The 26,456-nt window shown below is 46.1% G+C and overlaps 1 protein-coding gene across 1 annotated transcript in view; it reads left to right on the forward strand.

Moving 5' to 3' along the window:
• LOC311188074 (calpain-9-like) overlaps positions 1–26,456 on the forward strand; it is a gene marked incomplete at both ends in the record, with an annotated part of 55,119 nt that overhangs the window by 27,957 nt on the left and 706 nt on the right. Inside the window, 5 exon segments of the mRNA XM_084259844.1 lie at positions 8,954–9,018; positions 10,477–10,545; positions 10,898–10,916; positions 10,919–10,975; positions 13,385–13,455. Coding sequence (XP_084115970.1) covers positions 8,954–9,018; positions 10,477–10,545; positions 10,898–10,916; positions 10,919–10,975; positions 13,385–13,455 — 281 coding nt within the window.

Here is a 26,456-nt window from a genome sequence, read left to right on the forward strand (position 1 = left end):
TGGTCCTTTCTGGAACTTCTAATTTTTGCCATTATAAATAACCTAATAATAAAAGTCTTCATTTATAATTCTTTGCTTACAAATCATAAAGAGAGGGCCTCCCTGGTGGCGCAGGCAGTTGAGCGCCGCACTGTGAAGCTGTCCACAGCCTCTGCAGTGCGGGTTTGATCCCAGCTGGCCGGTGAGGGTCCCACATGGCACAGCAGACCTCTCTGGCCTTGCCCGCTGCTCCCCTCAGCAATGTGTTTCAATAGTCTGCCTGTTCTGCTCCCCGCTCTGTCTCTGGTGAATCCTCTTACCCTCCCGCGCATCTGGCCTGTACCCCAGTTCTTGTATAAATAAAAATCTTTAAAAAAAAAAAGGGGAGGTTTAATTTAAAAAAAAATAATAAAGAGAGAATAAATGGATGGAAGGGTATTCCCATTTTTACGGCATTATTCATATTTTATAAATTTTCCTCCTCAAGGGCCATGTCAACTTCTACTCTCCTCAGTATCCTAAGAGACTGACAAGGTCAACACCCTAGCCAGCCACAGATCTGACCACATTGTGGGACTCTCAGCAGCTGGGAACAGTCTTATCAGATTTGAAATGAATTTTGCTTTCATGTGTGATTTCAGATAAGAACATTCAGTTTAAGAAGCTAAGTCTGATTTCCTGTAAAAACGTCATTTCTCTAATGGACGTATCCTTCCAAATATGTGGGCAAGAATAGATGTTAAATGTTTTTGTCTGCAGACCTCCCTAGGACATGGCACCTGTAACCTGCAGGCTAGTCTTCACAAACAGTAGCCAAGAACTGGGAGACCCCTGGAACTAGAAATGGAACAGAACCCAGAGGCACAGACTCTCTGTGGGGGATTGTTTTTGAAGATTTTACCAGAGCAAGGCTCTACCTACTCGCAGCTTGAAGGCCAAAGCTCGAGAGACCAGAGCTGATGGAAAGATTCAGGTTTAATCAGGAGCCAGCGACCTGAAGAGGTGATGGGCTATTTTCTCAAAGGCCATCTCTGAACTCGAAAGGTGCAGGGGCTGTGGGGCAGGTGGATGAGCATGTGCTACCTGTTATCTTGGCCATTAGGTGATAGGGTTGGCATCATTCATCAAGGGTAGAGGCTATGGAATTCGCCAACTCGGTCCCAACTCCTGTTTTCCTTAAGTCATTTCAGGGTTGGTGATGCCTACAAAAGTTCTCCATTCAGTCTCAGATGGGTTTGTCTTCAGGACCAGAGCAAGGACGAGGAACTTTTAGTAACCGGGCTGGTGACAACACCTTTTTGGAGTTACTCCTGCTCCTCACCTCACCACCTGCTCCTCATTCTTGAGGGGTGATGAGCAAGGCCTTTCTTCTGGGCCTGCTTCCTACCGGGAGCAGGGGCAGAGATTTGGGGCCCAAATATGAAATAGAACTGATTGTCACATGGTTGTAAGCCCAATTTTTTATACCATTGAATGACAATTATTTGGAAGTTTTAATGTCCCAAGCCTTTGGAGGACAAAGGGAACTAAGCAATTCAGGGCACAAGGGTCCAAGATGAAAAGAAGCTGAACAGTAGGTGAGGGGCAAAGAAATATGGACTTGGCTGAAGGTTATTGGTTCGTCCCAGGGCACTTCATAATGATGAATGAAGAAGCTTCTCGTCAGATGATGGCAATTTTGAATTTCCATTGGTGCTGCCCTCCCCCCCTGGAGAACCCCTTCTCTCTCTGCCTCTTAGTTCCCAGCTGGCCCTGGAGCTCAGCCCAGGTTGTTTGCATTTGCTGCATCTGTAAGGACCAGCCTCAAAGAGAAGAGTTTAGATAAGTTTGTTTTTCTTTTGTGCTCTTCAGGGTCTGAAATCAATTTAACTTTCCGCCTCACTTCCAAAAGGACTTGAGAATCTTACCGCCACTTTGGGGTCCCATCCCAGGAAATGAAGAGGGGTGTGTTGGGGGGTGCATGGGGGTTTCATCTTCAGGTGTACTCCCTGTCTGACCCTGACCTTGTGCCCTCCTTAGAGATTCCTGGTTTAACAGTTGAACCATCTCCCTAGAAGGCCGAATCCATGTCACCCATGCCCGTCACACTGCCTGGCTCTGAATTCTCAGGTTGAAACATACTTGCTGCTTCTTCCTTAACTCACTCCTGACACAGACCAGCGGCAACGGTGTAGGGTAAGGAAAAATATCAGACTTTTCTGCCCTCCCGCCATCAGGATTGATGAGGGAACCCTGTGATCCTGAATGCATGCCTGATGGTGGGCACCTGGAGTGGGTACACCTGGGCTAAGACTGTGCTTTTAGGGGCGGTGTCACGGGGACGCCAGCAGAAGCCGAAGCAGAAGCCAAAAGAGAAGCCGAGAAGTAGCAGAACGAACGCCAGAGAGCCCAGATAGAGTGAAGACTTGCTGGAGGCTGGGAGGCCTGCCAGCTTCCTGGCTCCCCAGTGCCCCTGCCTGCCACGTACCTGCTGAACCCCAATAAAAAACCTGCAAAAACCACTGAGGACTCTGACTCCTTTACCTGGTCTGCCTGGGATCAGAACACCTGCACTGTGTCCTGTCCTGCCCCTACAAACGGGAAGCTGGAGTTTGATGAAATCAAAGTGTTTTGGGACAAACTAAAGAAGTGGATGGTACGTAACCCTGCCGTGCTTGGCCCCGAGGGGATTGTACACACCTAGAGCAGAAGGGGCTTTTGAAGATGAGTGAGTTTCAAGAATCCCTCTTTGGTGCTTTACTCCTAGACATGTCACCAGAGGGTGGTTGGAGTCATGGCCCCCTGTCCTCTTCCGTGATCTACTTGAGAAACCAGGAGGGGGTGAAAGGGAGGGTCTTAACCGAACAGCAAGCAAAATCATATTTCCAGTTTAGTTCTCACATGAAACAGTTGCTCTTTCCAACTGACCACAGAACCATGCTCACAAGACACTCTTGGGTGAAGCCCTTCATTTTCCAGACTCTATTACTAAGAAGCTTCTGGAGTGGGAGCGACATGAGGGGGATGCCAGAGGTGTTTCTGTGCATGATAAAAGGGGTGGCTATTCCAACTTTCAAGAATCACACATTCTTTCAGCTCCACTTTAGTACCCTTTCACATACCCAATATTCTGCCATCTCTCCCTCAAAAGGGCTTAGCAAAATTATTTTGTAATGGTTATTTCTGTGGAAGAAGTTTCTCTTTCATCCATTAACTCTGTGGCAGGGGCGGGGGTGGGTGGTTCAAGTTTCAAGAACCCATTTCTTCTCCCAATGTAGACTCTCTAGGGACCCCAGAGAATGACAAGCTCTACTAATTCTGTTTCTATTGATTCCCACCAAAGTATCAACCTGACACAAGAAGATAGAGATGACGGTGGCTGCATGGCCTGTTCTGGATAAGGGACATAAGTATTCGAGCTCCTGTTTGTCCTTTGGCATTGTGAATTGCTATTACTTGTTTTGTCTAGTGGCGTAGAATTGCACTGTGTTGTGGACTGAGTTTCACAATTACAAAGTCTGGTTGGGTTTCCCAAGCTGACTGCAGAAGCCGTGGTTCTTTCTCGTCAGCAACAGAGAAGCAATGCAATCTTTGATTTTTAAAACTCGGCTGCAAAGTCTTTCTCCAGTCTTCTCTCAGTCACTGATACACACTGAGGATGAATTGACCAGTGTCCATTCACACAAAAGACCCCTATGCGAGATCCATGCAGATCGGCAACTCCTGTAGCTGAGCCCATCTCTTACCCTTCATGTTCTCTGTCTGTTAAGGGGGTGAGGTCAAAGGTAACTCCATTCTCAGTGCATGTACAATAGTGATTAATGGAAGGTGATACTGAACCTAAGAAATGCAGCGTATAACCTGCTGTGATATTGAGTGTAATACACAGTGTACCATCTGCTGTGATACCACAAGTATCAGTAACAGACACAAGTAGCTCAGTCACAGAAAAGCCACATTCAGCTCAATTTCCCTTGGCTTCATCCTCACTGGAGACTCCTAAACTATAATGAAAAGGTCTGAAAGGGTTATGTTTCGGAGGCCCAGGGGATGAGGAGGTAACGGGGACTATCCTGGTTTCATGTTCATGTTTGATTATTTTTGCCCTTTGAATTTTCAATAATTTGTCTTTTGAAATGCTTCAGGATTTAATCTGTAAAACTGAATTCTTCCAGGGCTTCCCATGGTGGTGCAGTGGCAGCCGGTGAGGGTCCCACATGGCATGACAGACTTCTCAGGCCGCTGTCCTCCTTCTATAAGCCTGTTCTCTCCCTGCTCAGGCTCTGGTGAATTCTCTCACCTCCCGTGCTTCCTACAGCACCCAGTGCTTGTATAAATAAATAAATAAATCTTAAAAAAAAAAACCTGAATTCTTCCAGATATTTTCATATTTGACAGCTGAAGCCTGCTCCTCCTCTAATCTGACTACTTCCCAAGTGCTGCGGGTTCCCCTATATGTGTGGGCAGCAAAGTAAACCTGCTGTCACGGTTCTCCTGATTCCTCCACCTGTGAGCACAGAAACACACCCTCCCAGTGGGCTCAGGGGTTCACGTCAATGGGGGAAGGACCAAGGGTGAAGAATGCAGCTTCAAAAGTGATGTTGTTGGTTCCACCTCAACTTGCTCTATAAGCTTTTAAAATTTTCCCACGAATGATTAACCCTCAACGAGCTGAGTGTCTTCTTTCACAATCCAGAATGGACAAGTCCTGCTTGGAGTCATGACCACATGGTCTTCCTCTAACTTTCATGCTGAGCAAGGTCTGAGTGACGAGTGGAGAGGGAGGTCCGTGCCTGGAGGCTGCACACCCTGTGAAATGCAGTCACAGAAGAAGAAGGCTTCTATGGTACAGAAACTTCCAGCACCTCTGAACCCTGTAGCTCTGCAGTGTCTAATGGGGAAGTGAATCTATGATTATCAACATGGTTTTTGTGCCCACAGGGACATGGATGGAAATGTAGACATTGCCCTTCCTGAGGTGAGCCTTCTTGGGCTACTGTGGAGGGTGGGATTCAGCGACTGCCCTGGTAGTTTCCTTCAGACCATAACGTCACTTAAAATTCCCAAGTTCAAGGAATAGTTACCGCGATGCAAGGAAGTACCTTGATTCTAACCTCTTGGAGAACAAAAGTGACCTTTCTTCTAACAGAACTGCCCACTCCCTCTGTTTCCTGAACAGGTTACTGATGGTTTTTGGGTGGATGGAATATCTTTAAAAAGTATGCAATTTCAGAAAAGCAACTGATAAAACAAAAACGGGAGGAGCAGGTAGAATTTTTGACCGTGGGCTTGGGGAACACATCAGTTCTCCCTGATGTTGTCTGTTGGGAGAGAGGTCGGGGCTGGTTTTAGTCTTGTCCAAGGGTTGTAAGGCTTCCAGGAGATACTGATGTGACCAGAACATCTGACACCCCCATCTCGAGCAGTGACCAGTTTTCAGGAAGGACTTTCTTCTTGGTGCTCTCTCTGGGATGCAGCTTATGAGCAGACCCGAAACAAAACATCCAAAACCTTTACTGACCTTTTGCCATGCACCAGGCCCGGTGCTCTGTACTGGAAAGATCCTGCCTATAAAGATTTACCACCTATCGTGACAAATGATGAAGCAGGGAATTCTAGTCAAGTTGGTGGAGTATATGCTGAAAGAAGGGGAGGGGTGAGGGCAGCCCTGGCTGGACCAGGCCTCTGCCAGGAGGCAGGTTTCCAAAAGTCCTCTCATCTGTCAGGTGAGGAGGTCACAACCAGTCCCAGTAAGTCCTTCGAAATGTTTCTTGTAACGAGCCCTCACAAGGAGAGGAAACTCTCATTCCCAAAGCTACCGGCTGTGGCCAGTCCTGGGCACCACCCAGCACAGGCATGTGAGGCTGCCATGGAGGTCCTGGCCTCTCCACCTGTGGGCGGCACCACCTCCTGCCCAGGGCTCGCCTTTCCTGCTTTTTCTTTGGGAAACTAAATGTCCATTTCTCTCTTGTGGCTCCCAAGCAAGTTCCTCTGGTTCATTTTTAGCCTCAGAAGCCAACTTCGCCTGCTCGGGAGACAGAGGAGGAACAGCAGTTGCGGGCCCTGTTTGAACAAATCGCTGGTGAGGTAGGGCTGCCCGTGCCCTTGATGCCCTGCAGGGCCGAGGGGCCTGGCCTCCCCCTCCAAGGATGAGGTGACACTTCCAGAGACGGACCCAGAGGCAGGCAGGAGCTGGCGGGGAGAAAGCAGCCCTGTTCTCTTGAGAAGGGCCAAGGATGGCCTCCTCCTCACAGCTCTCACTCCAGACTGCACTGATGGGGCCACAGCACCCATCGGAGCCCAGCCAGGCCCAGAAACTTTATGTGGGAACTACAGAAAGCCTTAGGAGGGGATTCCTTTGACCTCTGCCCAGAAATTGGCACCTTCATCCTGCTCTCTCTGCTCTGCGGAAGGTGGTGTTGCCAGGACAGTTCCTGTGATGCCACCAATGCATGCCTACATTTTGCCAGTTCACAGAGATGTGGCCAGGTTTGGCAGCTGCGGGTCAGGCAACCTGGAGCGTCTGTGCCCTGCTTCCTGCCCTTTCCCTGCCCGTTCCCACCCTCTCAGCTGCTCAGCTTGCTTGTTGGAGACCCTGGCTCTATGGGGGTCGGGGGAGTGGAGGTCTTCCCTTCCTGCCCAGGCGTCCTATGTCCTTGATACTGCTCTAGCCGTGTGCCCTTGAAAGCTCTCAGCTGGTAGTTGTAAATAATATCAGCCTACCTCTAAGACTCTGCATTTCTCTCAAGCTTCTGAGCGCAGCTGGTGCTGAGATTTAGTGGGATTTACTGGACCATCTAGGTCAATGGTTCTGAAATTCATCCCCAGAGCTTTTAAAAATAATAAATGAAGCATACTCACAGTTGTCCTGATCAAAGTGGGATAAGCCCCAGTATGGGCATTCTTGAAGCTCTCCCGGTGCTTCTGGGATAAGCCCCGGGGATAAGCCCCATTATGGGCATTTTTGAAGCTCTCCTGGTGCTTTTGCTGTGACAGAGGCTTGGAAACTCACATCCCAGTGTCCTCTGACACAGTATCCATTTAGGGAGCTTGGGCTCAGGGCTGGGGGAAGCATGCTTGGGCTGGCCTGACTTACCTCCCTCCCTGGGTGGCTGGAAGGTCCCAGATGTGTGAGCAGGCTGCGGCCACAGTACAGGGCACCCGGGAAAGCAACAGGGTGCAGAGGGATGGACTAGCTCTCAAGTCAAATTAAGCTGATCATTGAAAGAAACTGTAAGAAGATACTGAGTCACAAAAGAAATTGTCTCCACTTCAGCAGGACATGGAGGTGACAGCAGAAAAACCCAAATATGTTTTAGATGCTGTGCTGCAAAAGAGGAAGTGTTCCCACCCGCCACCCCTCAGGGATCCCCAGGGCTCCCCTGGAATAGTGGACACATGATGGGCACCCAGCCTGGTTCTGCTCGTGCTCCCCAGGCTCCCTGCTCCAGGACTGAGTTCAGGCAGACTTTAAAAACAGCTTTGTGGCTTCTTTCCTGATTCCAAAAATGATGCAGGTTTGCAGGAGGAAATTCTTTAAAATGCAGAAAAGATTATGACAAAGATAAAAATCAGTAGTAATCTCAACACCCATAAATAACTCTTTTTAAAATTGTGTGTCTGCGGGCAAGTGTCCGTTTATCATATATCAGTGTGTGGACGGATGGGTGGGTGGGACATTTTCAAGGTTCATCCATGTTGTAGCATGTAATATACAGGATAATATTCACTCATATGACATGTTTGTAGTGTAGACATGTATTTTCATGTCTCTTGGGAATATAGTTAAAAGAATTGCTCAAATTCAGAAGTAATTTTATAGCGAATCTTTTTTTTTAAATTTTTTTTTGAGAGGAATGTATTTTTATTTGTTTGTTTGTTTGTTTGTTTATACAAGCACTGGGTACAGTCAGAAGCACGGGAGGGTGAGAGAATTCACCAGAGCCAGAGCGGGGAGCAGCACAGGCAGAAGGACCGAAGTACACTGCTGAGGGGAGCAGCGGGCGGCAGGAGAGGTCTGCGCGCCATGCGGGACCCTCCTCTGGTGGCCAGGTTGCAGCCGGGGATCGAACCAGCGCTGCAGAGGCCGCGGGCATCTTTGCAACTCAGCACTCAACTGCTGCACCACCGGGGAGGCCCCATTTTATAGCGAATCTTTTAAGGAACTGCCTGACCATTTTCCAAAGCATTTCTTTTACATTTCCATTAGCAGTGTGTGAATGTTCAAATTTCTCCAATAATTTTAACCCTGCTTTGTAGAATGAATTTTTATGAACATTTCCCCACATCATTAAATATGCTTAAAAATTTGTAAAGATTGGGTAATAATCCATCATAGGAACATAACCCAACTTACTGTTGAGACCCTTCCATTGGTCCTTTCTAGAACTTCTAACTTTTTCCATTACATAACCTAATAATAAAAGTCTTCATTTACAATTCTTTGCTTAGAAATCATAAAGAGAGGGCCTCCCTGGTGGCGCAGGCAGTTGAGCACCGCACTGTGGAGCTGTCCACAGCCTTTGCAGTGCGGGTTTGATCCCAGTTGGCCGGTGAGAGTCCCACATGGCACAGCAGACCTCTCCTGTCTCGCCTGCTGCTCCCCTCAGCAATGTGTTTCGTCCTTCTGCCTGTTCTGCTCCCCGCTCTGTCTCTGGTGAATCCTCTAACCCTCCCACGCATCTGGCCTGTACCCCAGTTCTTCTATAAATAAAAATCTTTAAAAAAAAAAGGGGGGGAGGTTTAATTTATTTTAAAAAAAGACATCACAGAGAATAAATGAATGGAAGAATACTTTCATTTTTAAGGCATTATTCATGTTCTATAAATTTTCCTTCCCAAGGGCCATGTCAACTTCTGCTTTCCTCAGTATCCTAAGAGACTGACGAGGAAAACACCCTAGCCAGCCACAGATCTGTCCGCACTGTGGGACTCTCAGCAGCTGGGAACAGTCTTATCAGATTTCAAATAATTCTACTTTCATGTGTGATTTCAGAACAGGACATTCAGTTTAAGAAGCTAAGTCTGATTTCCTGTAAAAACATCATATCTCTAATGGACGTATCCTTCCAAATATGTGGGCAAAAATAGATGTTAAGTGTTTTTCTCTGCAGACCTCCCTAGGACATGGCACCTGTAACCTGCAGGCTAGTCTTCACAAACAGTAGCCAAAGACTGGGAGACACCTGGAATGAGAAATGGAACAGAACCCAGAGGCACAGACCCTCTGTGGGGGATTGTTTTTGAAGATGTTACCAGATCCAGGGTCCAGCTATGTGTAGCTCGAAGGCCAAAGCTCAAGAGACAAGAGCTAGTGAAAGGAAATCAGTTTTAATCAGGAGCCAGCGACCTGAAGAGGTGATGGGCTATTTTCTCAAAGGCCATCTCTGAGCTCTAAAGGTGCAGGGGCTGTGGGGCACAAGGATGAGCATGTGCTACCTGTTCTCTTGACTCATGGCCATTAGGTGATGGGGTTGGCATCATTCATCAAGGGTAGGGGCTATGGAATTCGCCACCTCGGTCCCAACTCCTGTTTTACTTAAGTCAATTCAGGGTTGGTGATGCCTACAAAAGTTCCCCATCTCAGTCTCAGCTGGGTTTTTCTTCAGGACCAGAGCAAGGACGAGGAACTTTTAGTAGCCGTGTTGCCTGTGACAACACCTCATTCTGGAGTTACTCCTGCTCCTCACCTCACCACCTGATGCTCATACTTGAAGGGTGATGAGCAAGGCCTTTCTTCTGGGCCTGCTTCCCACCAAGAGCAGGGGCAGAGATTTGGGGCCCAAAAAGAGATAGAACTGTTTGTCACAGGGTTGTAAGCCCAATGTTTTATACCATTGAGGGACAATTATTTAAAAGTTTTAATGTCCCCAGCCTGTGGGAGACAAAGGGAATTAAGCAGTTCAGGGCACAAGGGTCCAAGATGAAAAGAAGCCTGAGGTGAGGGGCAAAGAAATATGGACTTGGCTGAAGGTTGTTGGCTAGTCACGGGGCACTTCATAATGATGAATGAAGAAGCTTCTCGTCAGATAATTGCAGTTTTGAATTTCCGTGGGTGCTGCCCCCCTCCCCTGGAGAACCCCTTCTCTCTCTGCATCTCAGTTCCGAGCTGGCCCTGGAGCTCAGCCCAAGGTTGTTTGCATTTGCTGCATCTGTAAGGACCAGCCTCAAAGAAAAGAGTTTAGATAAGTTTGTTTTTGTTTTGTGCTCTTTAGGGTCTGAAATCAATTTAACTTTCCGCCTCACTTCCGAAAGGACTTGAGAATCTTACCACTTTGGGGTTCCATCCCAGGAAATGAAGAGGGGTGTGTTGGGGGGGGTTGCATGGGTGTTTCATCTTCAGGTATACTCCCTGCCTGACGCCTACCTTGTGCCTTCTTTAGAGATTCCTGGTTTAATAATTGAACCATCTCCCTAGAAGGCCGAATCCATGTCACCCATGCCCGTCACACTGCCCGGCTCTGAATTCTCAGGTTGAAACACACTTGCTGCTTCTTCCTTAACTCACTCCTGACACAGACCAGCGGCAACGGGAAGCTGGAGTTTGATGAATTCAAAGTGTTCTGGGACAAACTGAAGAAGTGGATGGTACGTAACCCTGCCGTGCTTGGCCCCAAGGGGATTGTACACACCTAGAGCAGAAGGGGCTTTTAAAGATCATGGTGTTGCAGGCAAGAGGGTTAATTTTCAGAAAAGGCACAAGAGAACACATCATGATGAATTCCAGGCGGGCTTGTGATACTTCTGGAGGCACCACGGTGCTTCCACCCTGAGGGAAAGCCCAAGGAAGCAACCTCCTTTGCAGGGCCCAACGCAGCCCTTGGCTCTTTGGGCCCTGGTGAGGACTCTCCCCTCCACACTGGCCGCCCCCCACTACTGCACGGGCGGGCGTCCCCTCCCCAGAGCCCTCCTGCTCCATGCCTCTGCTCTCCTCCCCCAGAACCTTTTCTGTCAATTTGACATGACAAATCCGGCCCCATGTCCTCCTATGAGCTGCGGATGGCCGTGAAAGCCGCAGGTAACAAATGCCTGGGGCTGGGTGCAGGCTGCCTGTGTGTCAGGTGCTGCCTGCAGACACCGCTTGCTTTGCTCTGGACTCCAGGAGGTGGCAGGTTTTTGACCTGAGCAGATGCCTCTTAAGGGCAGAGCCAGACATCAGACCCAGAACTCGCTCAATCACGTCAGGGCCCGCATTTTAAATCACTGTGCAATGTTGGCAGGATTTTTAAAAATATATCCACAGAAGATGAACTTAGTCTGACCCCCAGAGGCCTCGAGCCTCGGACCAAGTTTTCTGCCCAAGCAGAGTTCCGTGGGACCCTTCGGCGGCAAGCCACAGTGCTGCCAGGCCTCTGATCTGCTTTCAGAGGGCGAGTGTGACCGACACACAGGGCACGCCTGGGCTGTGGTTTGCAGGCAGCCGCCGCTCAAGACTCACACACTCACAGACTCTGCCGTGGCGGCCCTTCCCCGGCTTGCTCACCAGCAGGCTGAATCCTAACAGGATGGTTTATACATAGTTTGTCCACTGCTCCCGGCAGGAAGGATGGGTTTGGGGTGCCTCTGGCTATGCCACGGCCATGGCAGGCTAATGTTTTTGAGGTACTGTTCACTTAACAGTCGATGTAATCTTTACAACAGTCCTGTGAGCTAAGTACTTATGCTATACCCATTTTGCAGAGGTGGAAACTGAGGCATGTAGCGATCTATCACCTGGAACAGAGTGAGCAAACTCTGCCTTCTTGTCTTTCTGCCATATCAGCTCCTCGGCCTGCCTGCCTTCTAGCTCCAATTTGATTGCTGCCCCCTGCTTGCTCATATCATCTGTGGGTTTCATGATTCTTGGGTATATGCCCATGTACACAAACACACACCTCTATCTCAAAAACCCTGGTAAATATTCAGTATTTTCCAGTTACAAGGACACAACAGAGGGAGATGACAGAGGGAGCGTGTGGTTCAGAGCTTCAAGGGCCTAGAAGATATGTCCTGGTGGGGCTCACTTTTTCCCTGCTGCCCAGAATGTGGTCTGCAAATGGCATATGGGCATCACTTGGGGAGCTGGTTGGAAATGCAGAGCAACAACATAGTGATTACAGTCAACAGTGCCCTGTTCTACACCTCCAAGCTGCTAAAAACTAGGTCTTAATTGTTCTTGCACAAAAAAGAAATGACAATTCTGTGATGCGTACAGCAGCCAGGACTACAGTGGCCACCAAACTCTGGTATGAAAATGGGCGGAACCAACAAGTTGTCGCTTTCAGCATATAGTGTTGCATGTCAATTACATCTCAATAAAATAAGTGAATAAAATAAAACAAACACTGCAGAGGAGATATGAAGTCCCAGACCTGTTCCATCAGGTCTTGTTTTAGCTGGGTCCCCAGTGACTCTGAAATGTCCTGCAGTTTGAGGATGCTGGTGAGACAAGCGCCTCCCAAAGGTAGAGTAGACACTGTGGGGTGATTCATGGTTCCCATGGTGTTTGCTTCCCACTTTTTCCTTCTCTCCCTGTCTCTCTGCGCAGCTCTGCTCTCCCTAACAGCCTGCACCCCTTCCCCATGTCTCAGGTCTTTCTCTCCCCACCCGACTTCCCTCCTACCTTCCCAAATTCAGTAGCAGCTTTGGACTTGGCTACCATTTATTGACTTGTCCCAGTGGAAGGTTGATGACAGCGTGTAGTAGATGGGGATGGACCCTCTCCTTTTGCTGATTTTGGTCACTCCATCTGCTCTGTTCCTCAGTTTCACCATTTGTAGAAAGAGATCTAGGCCTTAAAGTCATACCAAAACTTTGGTTATCATCATCGTGTGCAATTTGGCAGTTTATTATATTGACTCATCACTACTTTTCTTACATGTGTGTCTCAGATCCCTGACTACATTATAATTTCAATAAGAACAGAAATTTGTCGTTTTCCATTTCTAGTATTCACTTCTACCTTTAGCATGTGCCACAATGCAGTGAATGTAGCTCTCTGATTGATAACTGTAAAAAAACAAAACACCCCAGTATTTAAAAAAAAAAGGGCACACTCAAACGAATTCCTTATGAGAACAAGAGTGATCCTAGACCCACTTTTATTTCTCACTGACTTCAAAGTTTACCAAAACATGCACGCAGGGAGGTGACAGTTGCTGCCTGTCCGTGCGGCAACAGGGGGGAGGGAAGGGGAGGGTTGTCTTTCAACAGCAACTTGTCCCTCAAGACCCAAAAGCAGAGAGGAAGCTTTCCATTGTTTCAGGTTCAAGGTGCCGCTTCCAACCCAACGTCCGCTGGCGTGAGGACTGCTGAATGCTTTGTCCCTCTCCCCTTCGCCTCAACACACCAAAGTCCTCATCCCATAGTTATTTACCAACATAACTGGAAAAAATCTTTGCATCCTCTCCTTTCATGCTATGCTTGCTCGACTCTGATTGTCCATCAGCATCACAGGGAGAGATTTTAAAACCCAGTGCCCTGTCCATGCCCCAGTCCAATAAATCCAAATACCTGGAGGTAGGACCCAAGCATTGCTATTTTTCTATTCCCCTGTGAGTCCAGAGTGCAGCAAAGCCATTGTCCTGAATGCAGCCTCCCTCTACCTTGCAAACAGCAGGTTCCAGCCTGAGTTGGTCTCACCTGCAGTTTTTCTGCCAAAGAATCCACCAGCTTTCCAGAGGGCAGAGAGGAGAGAAAACCTATTATGCTCTTGCAGCCCCCATGCTGTATTCAGAATGCTGGTGGGAAGAAGGAGGCAGGATGGGCTCAGGACATAGATGAGGAGGAACTCTGTGCTACTTCAGAGGCTTGCTTCCCTTTCTGCAGCCCCTCCATAATGGAGGATCACCTCTCTCCTCCAGCTGAGGGCACTCCTCCTTAAAGCAGAAAAGGCACCTTATTTTGCTGCCCATGGTGCCTCAGGCACTGTCTGCTTCGGTGGGGAGAAAGCAGGCTTGCTCTCTCTCACCATCCGTGCTGGACTTGACTTCACCCAGCAAAACTTAAAGTGCTGAGGTGTCAGTTGAGTTAGAGTCCATGTTTGCTGGCAAAAGGATCAGATGTAGGTGCTCCTGTGACATAAACTGGTAGAGACATGGAAGAAAAACCAGCCAAGAATAACCAGCCCTTCTCTCTCTCTCTCCCTTGATCCCTCACTTCCCAGTTCATCAACTTGACAATGAATATTTGAAGCCTCCCTGGCAGGGGTGCAGCCACTCCACCGGAATCTGGACTTGGATCATGACCTTCAGAATATTTCCTGGTATTGAGTCATGATGCCCAGGGCTCTCTCCTCTTCCCTTGCCCAATCTTGTCCTCCCCACCCCCTCACCCAACACCATCCGGACCTCAGAAGAATGAATGGACTCAGCTATGCTCTCTGATTTTATGCTACTTCATTGCAAAACAACTGCCCCAGGTGGCTGGTGACACCTGTGCCTTCCGTCCATTTTCAAGCATCGCTACCAATTCCTCCCTTTACATCCCCATCTCCTCTCACTATTCGTCATTCAAAGTGCAGCTCCGTGCACAGAACCCTGGCTTTGGTGTAACTGCAATCACTGCTCTCATGCATCCTATAAGGACTTGGTTTTATAAATGTATGTGGCCTGAAGTGAGAAGGAAAGGCAGGTGGTCATAATTAGGCATTTTCAGCATCAAATGTATGTTTCCCTACTGAGGCAAACATCAGAGAATTCTGGATGCTTTCTTAATAGGAGGAGGATCAAAACAAGGCGGGTAGGAATTGTCATGGGACTATAACCAAGATGAAAATGCATACATTGTGCAAAAATGAAAAATGATATAAAAATATATAAAATTTTAAAAAATGCTCAAAAAAAAAAAGAGTACAACAACATGAAATCTCACCCTCCCATTCTGAGAACTGGTAAATTAGACAGTCTCCGGCCAGACCAGAAGCTCTTTTTGTCCAAAACTTGTGGGTAAAAAGAGTCAAGTACAGTGTTAATCCTCCTCAAGAAGTCCAGATTCATATCAGACTTGATCTCCTTCATCTCCACCATCATGGGGAAGAACAGGGCAGAGAAGCCTTGCTCTAGCTCCCTGGCACAAGAAAATCCCCCTTAGTTGGAGTAGTGGAAGTAACATAAGATATGGCTCAATATATATTAGGTCTTGGGCCTCCCTGGTGGCGCAAGGGATTAAGAGGCAACCTAAGAAGCTAAGCGTAGCCACTGCGGCACACGTTCGATCCCTGGCCAGGGAGCTCCGCACATAGTGCAGCAGACCTCTCCTAACTCACCCGCTGCTCCTCTCAGCAGTTTATTTAGTCAGTCTTCCTGTTCTTTTCCCCACTCTGTCTCTTTGAATCTTATCACCACCACCCACCCTCCCGCACCTTGGTCTGTACCCCAGTTCTTGTATGCATAAAAATAAAATTAATCTTTTTTTAAAAAAAATAAATATTAGGTCTTATTTTCTTATTAGCATTATGTACTTTGCTTGCCCCACACCCAACCTCCTTCTCTATCAGGCTCTCGCACTCTGGTTACACTTGTGGTGGACACGGGTGAATGGAGGGGTATCAGAGAATGAGGAAGAATGGCTGGGAGGAAGACCAAATTAAAAGTGGAGCATCATCAGAATACTATGTCCTTACTTGTGGCCAAAGCAGCAAGGCATTATGGTCTTCTCCAAAACCTTCCCTCACCCAGAATGAATTCAGGGTACAAGTATTCTGTGATAACTGTATTATCTAGTTTCTGTGTTTGATATTTTACATGTTGGGGTTGTCTAACTTTGTTAAAAGACATAAGATTATATAAAGCAAAAGTTATAATAATATATTATTGTGGTTATAAACTATATAGCTATATGTTGATGACACAAAGGAGTGGGATAGGAAATAAAAATATATACATAAATTGTTATATTTTACTGGAATCAAGTTAGTATTAAATGGAATAAATGCTATAAATTAATGTACCTATTTCATCTGAAGAACATCCACTAAGAATACAACAACAACAAAACAATAAAGCTCCCCTAAAAAAATTGTTTAGCAAAAAAGCACAAAGGGGCAACAAATTTTTTGAATGAGTTATCAAAAATAAAATGGCAGGCCTAAATCTAACCATCTCCATAATTATATTAAATATAAATAAACTAAACACTATAATCTAAAGGCAATGATTTTCAGACTGTATAAAAAAAGCAAGAGTCAATAGATACTATCTACAAGAGGGACATATTTCATGTAATAAGATACAAATGATGAAAAGGGTATACCATGCAAATAGTCACAATAAGAGTCAAGGTGGCTATACGACTATCAGGCAAGATAGACTTTAAGATAAAAAAAGTTACTAGAGACAAGGGGCATTTCATCATGATAAAAGGTAAATGCATTAGGAAGATAGCCAATTATATATGTAATAGTACCTAATAGCAGAGACTCAAAATTTAGGAAGCAAAAATGAATAGAATTGAAAGACCAAATAAACAATTTAACAGCTACAGCTGAAACTCCACTTTCAGTAGTTGATAGAACTACCCTGTAGATTGTCATTCAATATTCAGACAATCATACATTTTGGTTTTCTCATCTCCCTAAGACACATCTTAAAACAACCCAAACCGAATCTCCAAGGGCTCATGAGCTAGCTGAGGAGCAATTTGAAGCCAATGCCATCCACTTTCTGCTGGAGCAAAAATTGGATGAAGATGTTGAAGCCTCAGTTGGAGGAAGTGCAGTTCTTCCCAATCTTCAGAGTCTATGATTTCATTAAAAACCTGAAAAGTATTCTCATAATAGTCTATGTGATTAAGGAAATTTTAAAAACAATCTTCTCCTCAGCTGACGTTTTGAAGAGAAATGAGCTGGAAGCCTAAGGAGTGGTGTTCCTCGTGGGATGGCAGGTTGCAGTGTGGACACCCCCTCTGTGAGCTGTGCCTGTTCACCTGGGCCAGCTCCACTCAGAAAGGTGACCCAACTTTCTGGGATGAAAACTGCACAATGGGAGACACAGTGAAATGTGTGTATTTGATAGCAGTGCTTGACACATTGTAAGTCCTTGGGAAAAGACAATATAGAAGGAAAAATTCTCTAATAGCACCCAAAAGGCCATGGGCCACAGCCAAGAACATCACTCCTCCAGCCCATTCCCTGGGGCGGCAGAGGTGACTCCCCCAGGCATCTCCCCACAGGCCTGTTCCCAGACACATCAGTTGCGGCCCTGCGGTCACATCTAAAGAGCCTGCACCCAACTCAGGGAGTGAAAATCTTTCCTCACAAGTCCTTAGACTAAGTCCCTTGGGCCTGAACAGGTGGAAGCCATGGGCCTAGACCTGACATGCAGAAACTTCTTCTCGCTGCTTTCTCTGTCCAGTCCTGTGCAGGTGCACTGAGGGGCAGGGATTCAGAAAGTGCCAGTCATGTGACCTGTTGGCAGGAGTGCTGAGGGTATTGGTGCCAGCTCAGTTCAGTGCACTGGATCATTTGTGATAACAAAGCACCGTTGTGCTGAGAGCCAAGACCTCCTGCCAAGTACCAGTTGGAGGGCTGTGCCCGGGCGGGCACTGCTGTGAGTCAACAGTAGGCTGTGCTTGCTACTGAGGCCCGCCTGGGGCATTTTCTCAGCCCACAGTGCCTTCCTGATAGGGGAAGGGGCTGGGGAAATGAAAGTGGGACTAGGGGGAGAAGGAGAGAGAGGGAGGGGGGAGTAAGAGGAGAAAGGGGGATGGGGAGGGAGAAAGAAAGAGACAGAGGGATGTGGAGGGAGAGAAAGACTCCCCTGGATGCCTGAATGACACTTGAAGATGGAAGAACTTAGCCCAGGGATGTTCCTGAGGATTATCCGTGCATCACCACGGAACTCTGCTGGGGGAAAGAGTCACTCTCTTGCCGAAGAAAGGGGAAAACCATCGTTAGGTAACTGAGCCATATGAAACAAATACATAATCATATTATGGAAATGACACTGGATTTGCAGTCCAGAATCTAGCATTCTCGTCTGGAATTTACCTCCAACCAGCAGGTGACCTTAACCCCGTCACTTTACCTGTCTGGGCTGCCTTGCCCTGGGCAATTATATGGCTGCTTCCTTAACTCCGGTCCTCGAAGGCAAGGCAAGCCCTGGCTCCACTGGTCAGAGACAGGCAGAGGTGGGCCCGGCAAGCCTAGGATCTCATTAATGTGATTCCTAAGAGGGTTCTGAGAAGAAGGAGACTGTCTAGAGGACATGTTAAGTCCTGCCATGTCTCTAGGCATGTCAAGTCCTGGCCCCTAAAACCACTTTGTAGACAGTCCTTCCTTTCAGCATCTCAACATACAAAGCTCCTGTGTCTTCTAAACTCACTAGAACTCAACTTACCCATTTGGTTTCAACTTTCCTTATGGCGGTCCTTCTGGAAGCAGAAAATGTCCAAAGTCATATTGAAATGATAGTAAAGGAGAAAGTAATGACACAACTGCTGCAGTGAAAGTCCAATTAGATGAACATTCCAACCCACGTGCAATAAGCCAGTTTGATTTCCCTCATCACTTGCAAGTTCTCCTTTTGTCTGATGGAGTCAGGCTGGCCTTTACACTAGCAAGGTTGCATGCCAAGAGGAGGGGGCTGTGGAGATCAGCTCCAGCTAGATGTTGTGTCAGGGGTCCCCGAAAGGAGAGGACAGTGTCGGTGAAAACTTGGGGGCTGAGGGTGAGGCAGAAACAGGGACTCTTATATTTGTGCAAGTCTCTCCTACTGAGTGTCTCAGCCGGTCTTTATACAGTAAGGTGAGCAGTGAGATTACGTCAGCATAAACATTGAAGTAGCACAACGACAATCATTACATATAGAGACTCCCTTGATCTCATAACAAAAGGGCATTTCTTAGGTTACCTTAAAAAACATCAGGGACAATTAGTTTTCTAGGTACAGGTGATATTCTAACATGATCAATTATTTCAGACAGCATATTTGGTGACAATTAATCATTCTATTAAACTTTCCTAGTTTTGGAGTGGGCGTGAAAGTCCTATTCTATATTGTATCACTGAAATCAGCCTATCTCCTAGCACTCAATTAACTTGGCTAATTTATCAGTTACTTCAAAGTGGCCTAAAGCAACTCATCAAATCTATGTTAGTTCTACTGAAGTCTAACTCTAAACTAGAAATTTTAAATACTGAGAGAACCGCAAATAATTCAGTCTTTTAGGCCAATGTTTCAGTCGTTTGAACGGACATTTGTTTGTCATTGATAATGAAAGCAGCTTTGCCATTCGAGGAACCGTCCGTAAACACCAAACCTGGCAAACCTGCCTAATCTAAATGGGTTCTGCCATCTGCCTCATCAACACAAAACATAGGAGACTTTAGTGGGAAGGAATTTTAATACAATTAGAAAACAATGCAGAAAAGGCAAAGAATATAGTTTCTAAATCAAGCACCCAAAGTTACCCATCCCCTCGTGGGTAAAAGTTCACCCAAGCAGGATTGGCCCAGAGCAAGGCCCCAAAGCCTGCCACAAGTCTTAAGCATCTTCCAGTGGGGACCCACAGAAAAGGATCAGAAACAACCAGACAAGTCTGGAAGGAAAAGAGCAAAATCAAAATCAAGACAAAAACCACCATTGTCACCTCCCCTGGGTCTCTCACCCACATCTGTATCACCCGGTCCAAGACCAAAAGGGAAGTGTAGCGTCTTCACGTGTCTCTTGCCTCCATGTGCCTCCTCCAGGTCTCCTTCTGGCTCCATCCTGCTTCCTTCCTTCCTCAGTCTCCTCTGCAGCTTCTCCTCTCCCTGCTCAGCTCCACCCTCCATTTGGGTGGGGCAGGGAACCTGGAACCTCCCCCATTCCTGGGGACCACCCTGTTACAAAATGAGAACAGGGAATTCTTGGCCAAAAAGTTCAATGCTCCTGTGCCTTCCTTTAACAATGAACACAGCTACTAGAGAGGCCTAGGGACAAACAACCTTCTTTGCTGTGACTGGTAAATGCAACCATTCCAGTGGCCCTTTTTGCCACAAAACACCGGTTGGCGTGTGTGGGGTGGCTAAGATTATGAATTCCCACGGCTTGATATAATCTAGCCATAATAGTTGCTGATGGTTCAACGCAGCATTTACCTTTTGTAAGGCTTGTCCTGCTTCTGGTGTTAACTGCCTAAGGGAGTTTAGATTAGAATCACCTTTTAACACATCAAACAGTGGGCATAAATCAGCTGTTGTCAGTTGCAAAAGAACTCTAATCAAATTTATGTCTCCAAGTAGTTTCTGGAAATCATTTAACGTTTGTAAATAGTCTGTTCGAAGTTGCAGTTTTTGTGGTGACAAAGTTAAAGAATGAACGACCCTTCCCAAATAATTAATTGGTGGAGATGTTTGGATTTTTTTCTGGTGCTACTACAAGTCCAAAACTCTGCAATAAAGCCACCAGACGCATCAAGGCCTGATTTAACAGATCTACTTGGGCGTTACTGATTAGTATGTCGTCCATATAATGAATGCAGTAAATGGAAGGATACTCAATTCCCAAAGGATGATAGAATCATGTCTACAAATTTTTGATATAAAGTCGGACTGTTTTTCATGCCTTGGGGAAGAACTATCCTTTCGTATTGCTGAAATGGCCTCCTTAAATTTCCAGAGGGGACACTAGACTCAAATCTTTTGCAGTCTTGGGGAGACAGGAATGGTAAAGAAGCAATCTTGTAAATCAATAACAATAACATGATCATTTTTGGGGATGGCCACAGGCGATGGCAATCCTGGTTGTAAACTTCCCATATCTTGCAAAGTAACATTTATTTCTCTGACGTCTTGTACCAGCCTCCATTTTCCTGATTTCTTTTTTATCACAAATATAGGAGTGTTCCAAGGGATGGTTGCAGGGCGAATATGTCCCTGAATTAAAGTAGTTACAGCCTGAATCTTTTCTTCTGTCAGGGGCCACTGCTCAACCCAAACTGGCTCATCACTCTTCCAGACAATTGGGTCGGCTATAACCTATGCAATGGCCCCCTTCATAAATTTGAATTGTACCCCAAACCTTGTCCTGGCTCTCTTTGAGTCACCTCAATGGAAAACCCGCGTCCCTCCAGTCTCTGTCCTAGACCTTGATCTGGATGAAAACCCTTTGGTAACATCTGAGCAGTAACCTTATCATTGGGGCTAAATGAAAGCACCCCCATCTGGGAGAGAATATCCCTCCCCCATAATGTCATAGGAAGAGATGGCACGACGTAAGGTTGAAAAGTCCCAGATATTTCTCCATCATTCCAATTTAAAATTTGAGAGCTTTTAGCCACATTGTTTGCAGATCCTAAGCTGACCAGAGAAGCGGGCATGGTCTTAGTAGGCCAGGCACTAGGACAACCGTGTCCCGCTACACAAGTAACATCGGTGCCTGTATCTAGCAATCCTTCAATAGCTTTTCCTTGAATTTTTATAATTTTGGTTATTGATCTAGTGTCTTTGATTTGTTGGACCCAAAAAGCCACGTCACTGGATGCAAAACCTGAATCCCCTTTGGGCAATTGGATGCAATTTTATTGTCAATGGATACCACGGGCAACAAAAGCAACTGAGTAACTTTTTGTCCTGGAGGCTCCAGTTATGACTTTTATTTCATCTGTAAAATTTGAGTTAATAACAGCAGGTATTTGGTGTGAGGTAGTGGTCAAGCTTCATTCTTTTGCATGTAGCGACCCAGTTTTCCCAGCACCATTTATTGAACAAACTTTCTTTGCTCCAATGCATAGTCTTTGCTCCTTTGTCAAATATTAGTTGACCATAAATCTGTGGGTTTATTTCTGGATTTTCTATTCGATTCCATTGGTCTGTATGTCTGTTCTTGTTCCAATACCATGCAGTTTTGATGATTATGGCTTTGTAGTATAGTTTGAAGTCTGGGAGTGTGATGCCTCCATTCCCTTCTTTTTTTTTCAGGAGAGCTTTGGCTATTCGGGGTTGGATTAAAGAACTAGACATAAAACCTGAAACCATAAAATACATAGAAGGAAATATAGGCGAAACACTATGTGATTTGCATATCAAAGACATCTTTACAGACACATCACCCAAAGCAGTGATAGTGAAGGCAAAGATAAACAGCTGGGACTACATCAAATTAAAGAGCTTCTGCACAGCAAAAGAGACAATAACAAAAACAAAGAGAAACCCCACCAACTGGGAGAACATTTTTGCACACAACACTAATGATAAAGGACTGATCACAAAAATCTGCAAAGAGCTGATGAGACTCAATAACAACAAAGAAAATAATCCAGTCAAAAAATGGACAGAGGAGCTAAAAAGAAACTTCTCTGAAGAGGAAATGCGAATGGCCAACAGGCATATGAAAAAATGTTCAACATCACTTGCAATCAGGGAAATGCAAATCAAAACTACCATGAGATACCATCTTACACCAGTGAGAATGGCACATATTAAAAAAACTAGCAACAACAAATGTTGGCGAGGGTGTGGAGAAAAAGGAACTCTTCTGCACTATTGGTGGGAGTGCAAACTGGTCCAACCACTATGGAGAGCTGTGTGGAGATTTCTGGACCTACTAAACATAGAGCTTCCACAGGATCCAGCAATTCCACTCCTAGGTATTTACCCAAAGAACACAGAAACATCAATTCCAAAGAGTACCTGCACCCCTATGTTTATAGCAGCACTATTTACAATAGCTAAGCTTTGGAAACAGCCCAAATGCCCAAAAATAGATGACTGGATCAAGAAGATGTGGTACATATATACCATGGAATATTACTCAGCATTCAAAAAAGATAAACACATGCAATTTGCAGCCACATGGATGGCGCTGGAAGGGATCATGCTCAGTGAAATAAGCCAAAAAGAAAAAGAAAAATACCGCATGGTCTCACTCATAGCAGGAATCTAGAATACTTAAATAAGGGACCAGGAAAATGAATAACTATAAGAAAGTGAAAATCAAAATCAACAAAAACTATGAACCAGAGACACTTTTTGGGGGTGGGAGGCGGGAGGGGAGGGATTGGGGTCAGAATGGGGGGATTGCAATTGTATGGGGAATATAAAAATAAAATTTATTAATTAAAAAAAATAACAGCAGGTATTATTTTAATGTCTTGCAATGAAGTAGCGCCCCAGCCAAATACCAGCCCCACTGGTTCAGGCGGGAGGGGCCCAAACACTCCTGTCGCCGCCGCAGGATATGATTGATCAGGAGTTAATGTCACTGCAGAGGTGGAAGGCCAGTCCAGGCCTGCACTGGTCGAGGTCGTGCGGGCGAGATCAGAGACTGCTTTCCGCTCTGGTGGTTCAAGCCCCCAATTATTTGAGGGCCCTGGGTAGGGCCCCTGTATTGTTTGAAAGAACAGTCGGGGCAGTGGCAGCAATAGATTGTCCATGAGGTGGCAGTAAAGCGCCGTTTTTATGCAATTTGCATAGACAGTGCTTTACCCCATGAACTCCTTTATTGCATTGAGGACAAAGACCTTTTGGAGGCGTTACATTCAAAGGATCTGCACTATTATTGGCTGCAAATGGCTTATTAAACTGTTTAAACAAGGTTGATGGAGGCCCAGAGACTGGTTTATTGGGGCAATTTCTGCTGAAGTGCCCCTGTTGTCCGCAAGAAAAACAGGTACCAAAAGTTTGGCACCACCTTGTTTGCTTGTTTGCCCTTTTGTCTATGAATGGAGGCGAACCACTGGCTGCTGGTCTGTCCCTATAAGGCAGCGGCTATAACCACTCCTTGAAGGTAGGATGGGGTGACTTCTGAACCGACTCGTACATATTCATTAAGGTCGCCTGTTCTTTGAATAGGTCTTCTTAATGTCTGACATGGGATGGAAGCATTTTCAAAAGCCAGCTGTTTTATTAGCATTTGAGCTGCCTCCTCATTATGAATAGTTTTGTAGACAGCATCCATCAGCCGAGACAAAAAATCTTGGTAAGTTTCCTCGGGCCCGTTTGCTATTACTAAGGCCAGAGGTTTTCATTTCACCAGCTGGTAACCGGGTCCACGCAAGAACTGCAACCTCGCACACAATACCAAAGGATGCTGATGGAATCTGGATTTGAGCACTATTTTCATGCCAACCTCTTGGCCCATAACCATTTCAAGCGGAATTTCATCTTTTTTCTTTTTTGCTTCCCATTATGTTTATTTACTAGTCTCCATGCCTCCTCATCATAGTTTGCATTCCACAGCAAGAAAACGACTCATGGGCTTCCCCAGTGGTACAGCAGTTGAGCCCTGGATTGCGAAGCTGCCCGCAGGTTCTGCAGCGCCGGTTTGATCCCCAGCCGCCGGTCCAGGATCCCACATGGCACGCAGACCTCTCCTGCCGCACCTGCTGCTCCCCTCAGCAGTGTACTTCGTCAGTCTGCCTGTTCTGCCCCCCCACTCTGGCTCTGGTGAATTCTCTCACCCTCCTGCACTTCTGGCTGTACCTAGTGCTTGTATAAATAAATTAATCTTTAAAAAAAACAAACGCCTGCAGGCAGACTAGATCTTGCTATCATTTGCCAATCACGAGGAGTGAGAAATCGATTGGCCACTGATTCTATTAGCTGTATAGTATAAGGGGAAGTAGCTCCATAATCATTGGTTGCCTTTTTTAATTCTTTTAAAAGCTTAAAGGGGAGGGGCTCCCAATGAGGTTCCTCGAGTTGGCTATCAACATTAATTACAGGAAAGCACCGAAAGGTAAAATCACCCTTCTCTTCTGCTTCTTTTATTGCATTTGCAAAGCCAGTTTTGGGGATTTTATGAATTAGATCACAGGATAATGTTTGTGGTCTCAATGTGGAGGAATCTTTCACATTTCCATTAGCAGTGTATGAATGTTCAAATTTCTCCAATAATTTTAACCCTGCTTTGTAGAATGAATTTTTATGAACATTTCCCCCAGATCATTAAATATGCTTAAAAATTCATAAAGATTGTGTAATAATCCATCATAGGAACATAACCCAACTTATTGTTGAGACGCTTCCATTGGTCCTTTCTAGAACTTCTGATTTTTGCCATTAAATAACCTAATAATAAGTCTTCCTTTACAATTCGTTGCTTAGAAATCGTAAAGAGAGGGCCTCCCTGGTGGCGCAGGCAGTTGAGCGCCGCACTGTGAAGCTGTCCGCAGCCTCTGCAGTGCAGGTTCGATCTCAGCCAGCCGGTGAGGGTCCCGCATGGCACGGCAGACCTCTCCTGTCACGCCCGCTGGTCCCCTCAGCAGTGTAATTTCATCAGTCTGCCTGTTGTGTTCCAAATATGTCTCTGGTGAATCCTCTCACCCTCCCGTGCATCTAGCCTGTACCCCAGTTCTTGTATAAATAAAAATCTTCAAAAAAAAAAAGGTGGAGGGAGGCTTAATTTAAAAAAAAGAAATCATAAAGAGAGGATAAATGGATGGAAGGATATTCCCATTTTTAAGGCATTATACATATTTTGTAAATTTTCCTCGCCAAGAGCCATGTCAACTTCTGCTCTCCTCAGTATCCTAAGAGACTGACAAGGTCAACACCCTAGCCAGCCACAGATCTGACCACCCTGTGGGACTCTCAGCATCTGGGAACAGTCTTATCAGATTTCAAATAATTCTACTTTCATGTGTGGTTTCAGAAAAGGACATTCAGTTTAAGAAGCTAAGTCTGATTTCCTGTAAAAACATCATTTCTCTAATGGACGTACTCTTCCAAATATGTGGGCAAAAATAGATGTTAAACATTTTTGTCTGCAGACCTGCCTTGGGCAAAAATAGATGTTAAACATTTTTGTCTGCAGACCTGCCTAAGACATTACACCCATAACCTACAGGCTAGTCTTCACAAACAGTTGCCAAAGACTGGGAGACCCCTGGAACTAGAAATGGAACAGAACCCAGAGGCACAGACTCTCTGTGGGGATTGTTGTTGAAGATGTTACCAGAGCCAGGCTGCAGCTACTTGCAGCTCGAAGGCAGGAAATCAGGTTTAATCAGGAGCCAGCAACCTGAAGAGGTGATGGGCTAATTTCTCAAAGGTCATCTCTGAGCTCTAAAGGTGCAGGGGCTATGGGGCAGGTGGATGAGCATGTGCTACCTGTTACTTGACTCATGGCCATTAGGTGATGGGGTTGGCATCATTCATCAAGGGTAGGGGCTATGGAATTTGCCACCTAGGTCACAACTCCTGTTTTCCTTCAGTCAATTCAGGGTTGGTGATGCCTACAAAAGTTCTCCATCTCAGTCTCAGTTGGGTTTGTTCAGGACCAGAGCAAGGACGAGGAACTTTTAGTAACCAGGCTGGTGACAACACCTCATTCTGGAGTTACTCCTGCTCCTCACCTCACCACCTGCTCCTCCTTCTTGAGGGGTGATGAGCAAGGCCTTTCTTCTGGACCTGCTTCCCACCAAGAGCAGGGGCAGAGATTTGGGGCCCAAATATGGATAGAACTGATTGTCACAGGGTTGTAAGCCCAATGTTTTATACCATTGAAGGACAATTATTTGAAAGTTTTAATGTCCCCAGACTGTGGGAGACAAAGGGTCTAAGCACTTCAGGGCACAAGGGTCCAAGATGAAAGGAAGCT

Source organism: Talpa europaea, assembly GCF_964194135.1.
Source record: "Talpa europaea genome assembly, contig: HAP1_SCAFFOLD_159, whole genome shotgun sequence".
Classification (NCBI taxonomy): Eukaryota; Metazoa; Chordata; class Mammalia; order Eulipotyphla; family Talpidae; genus Talpa; species Talpa europaea.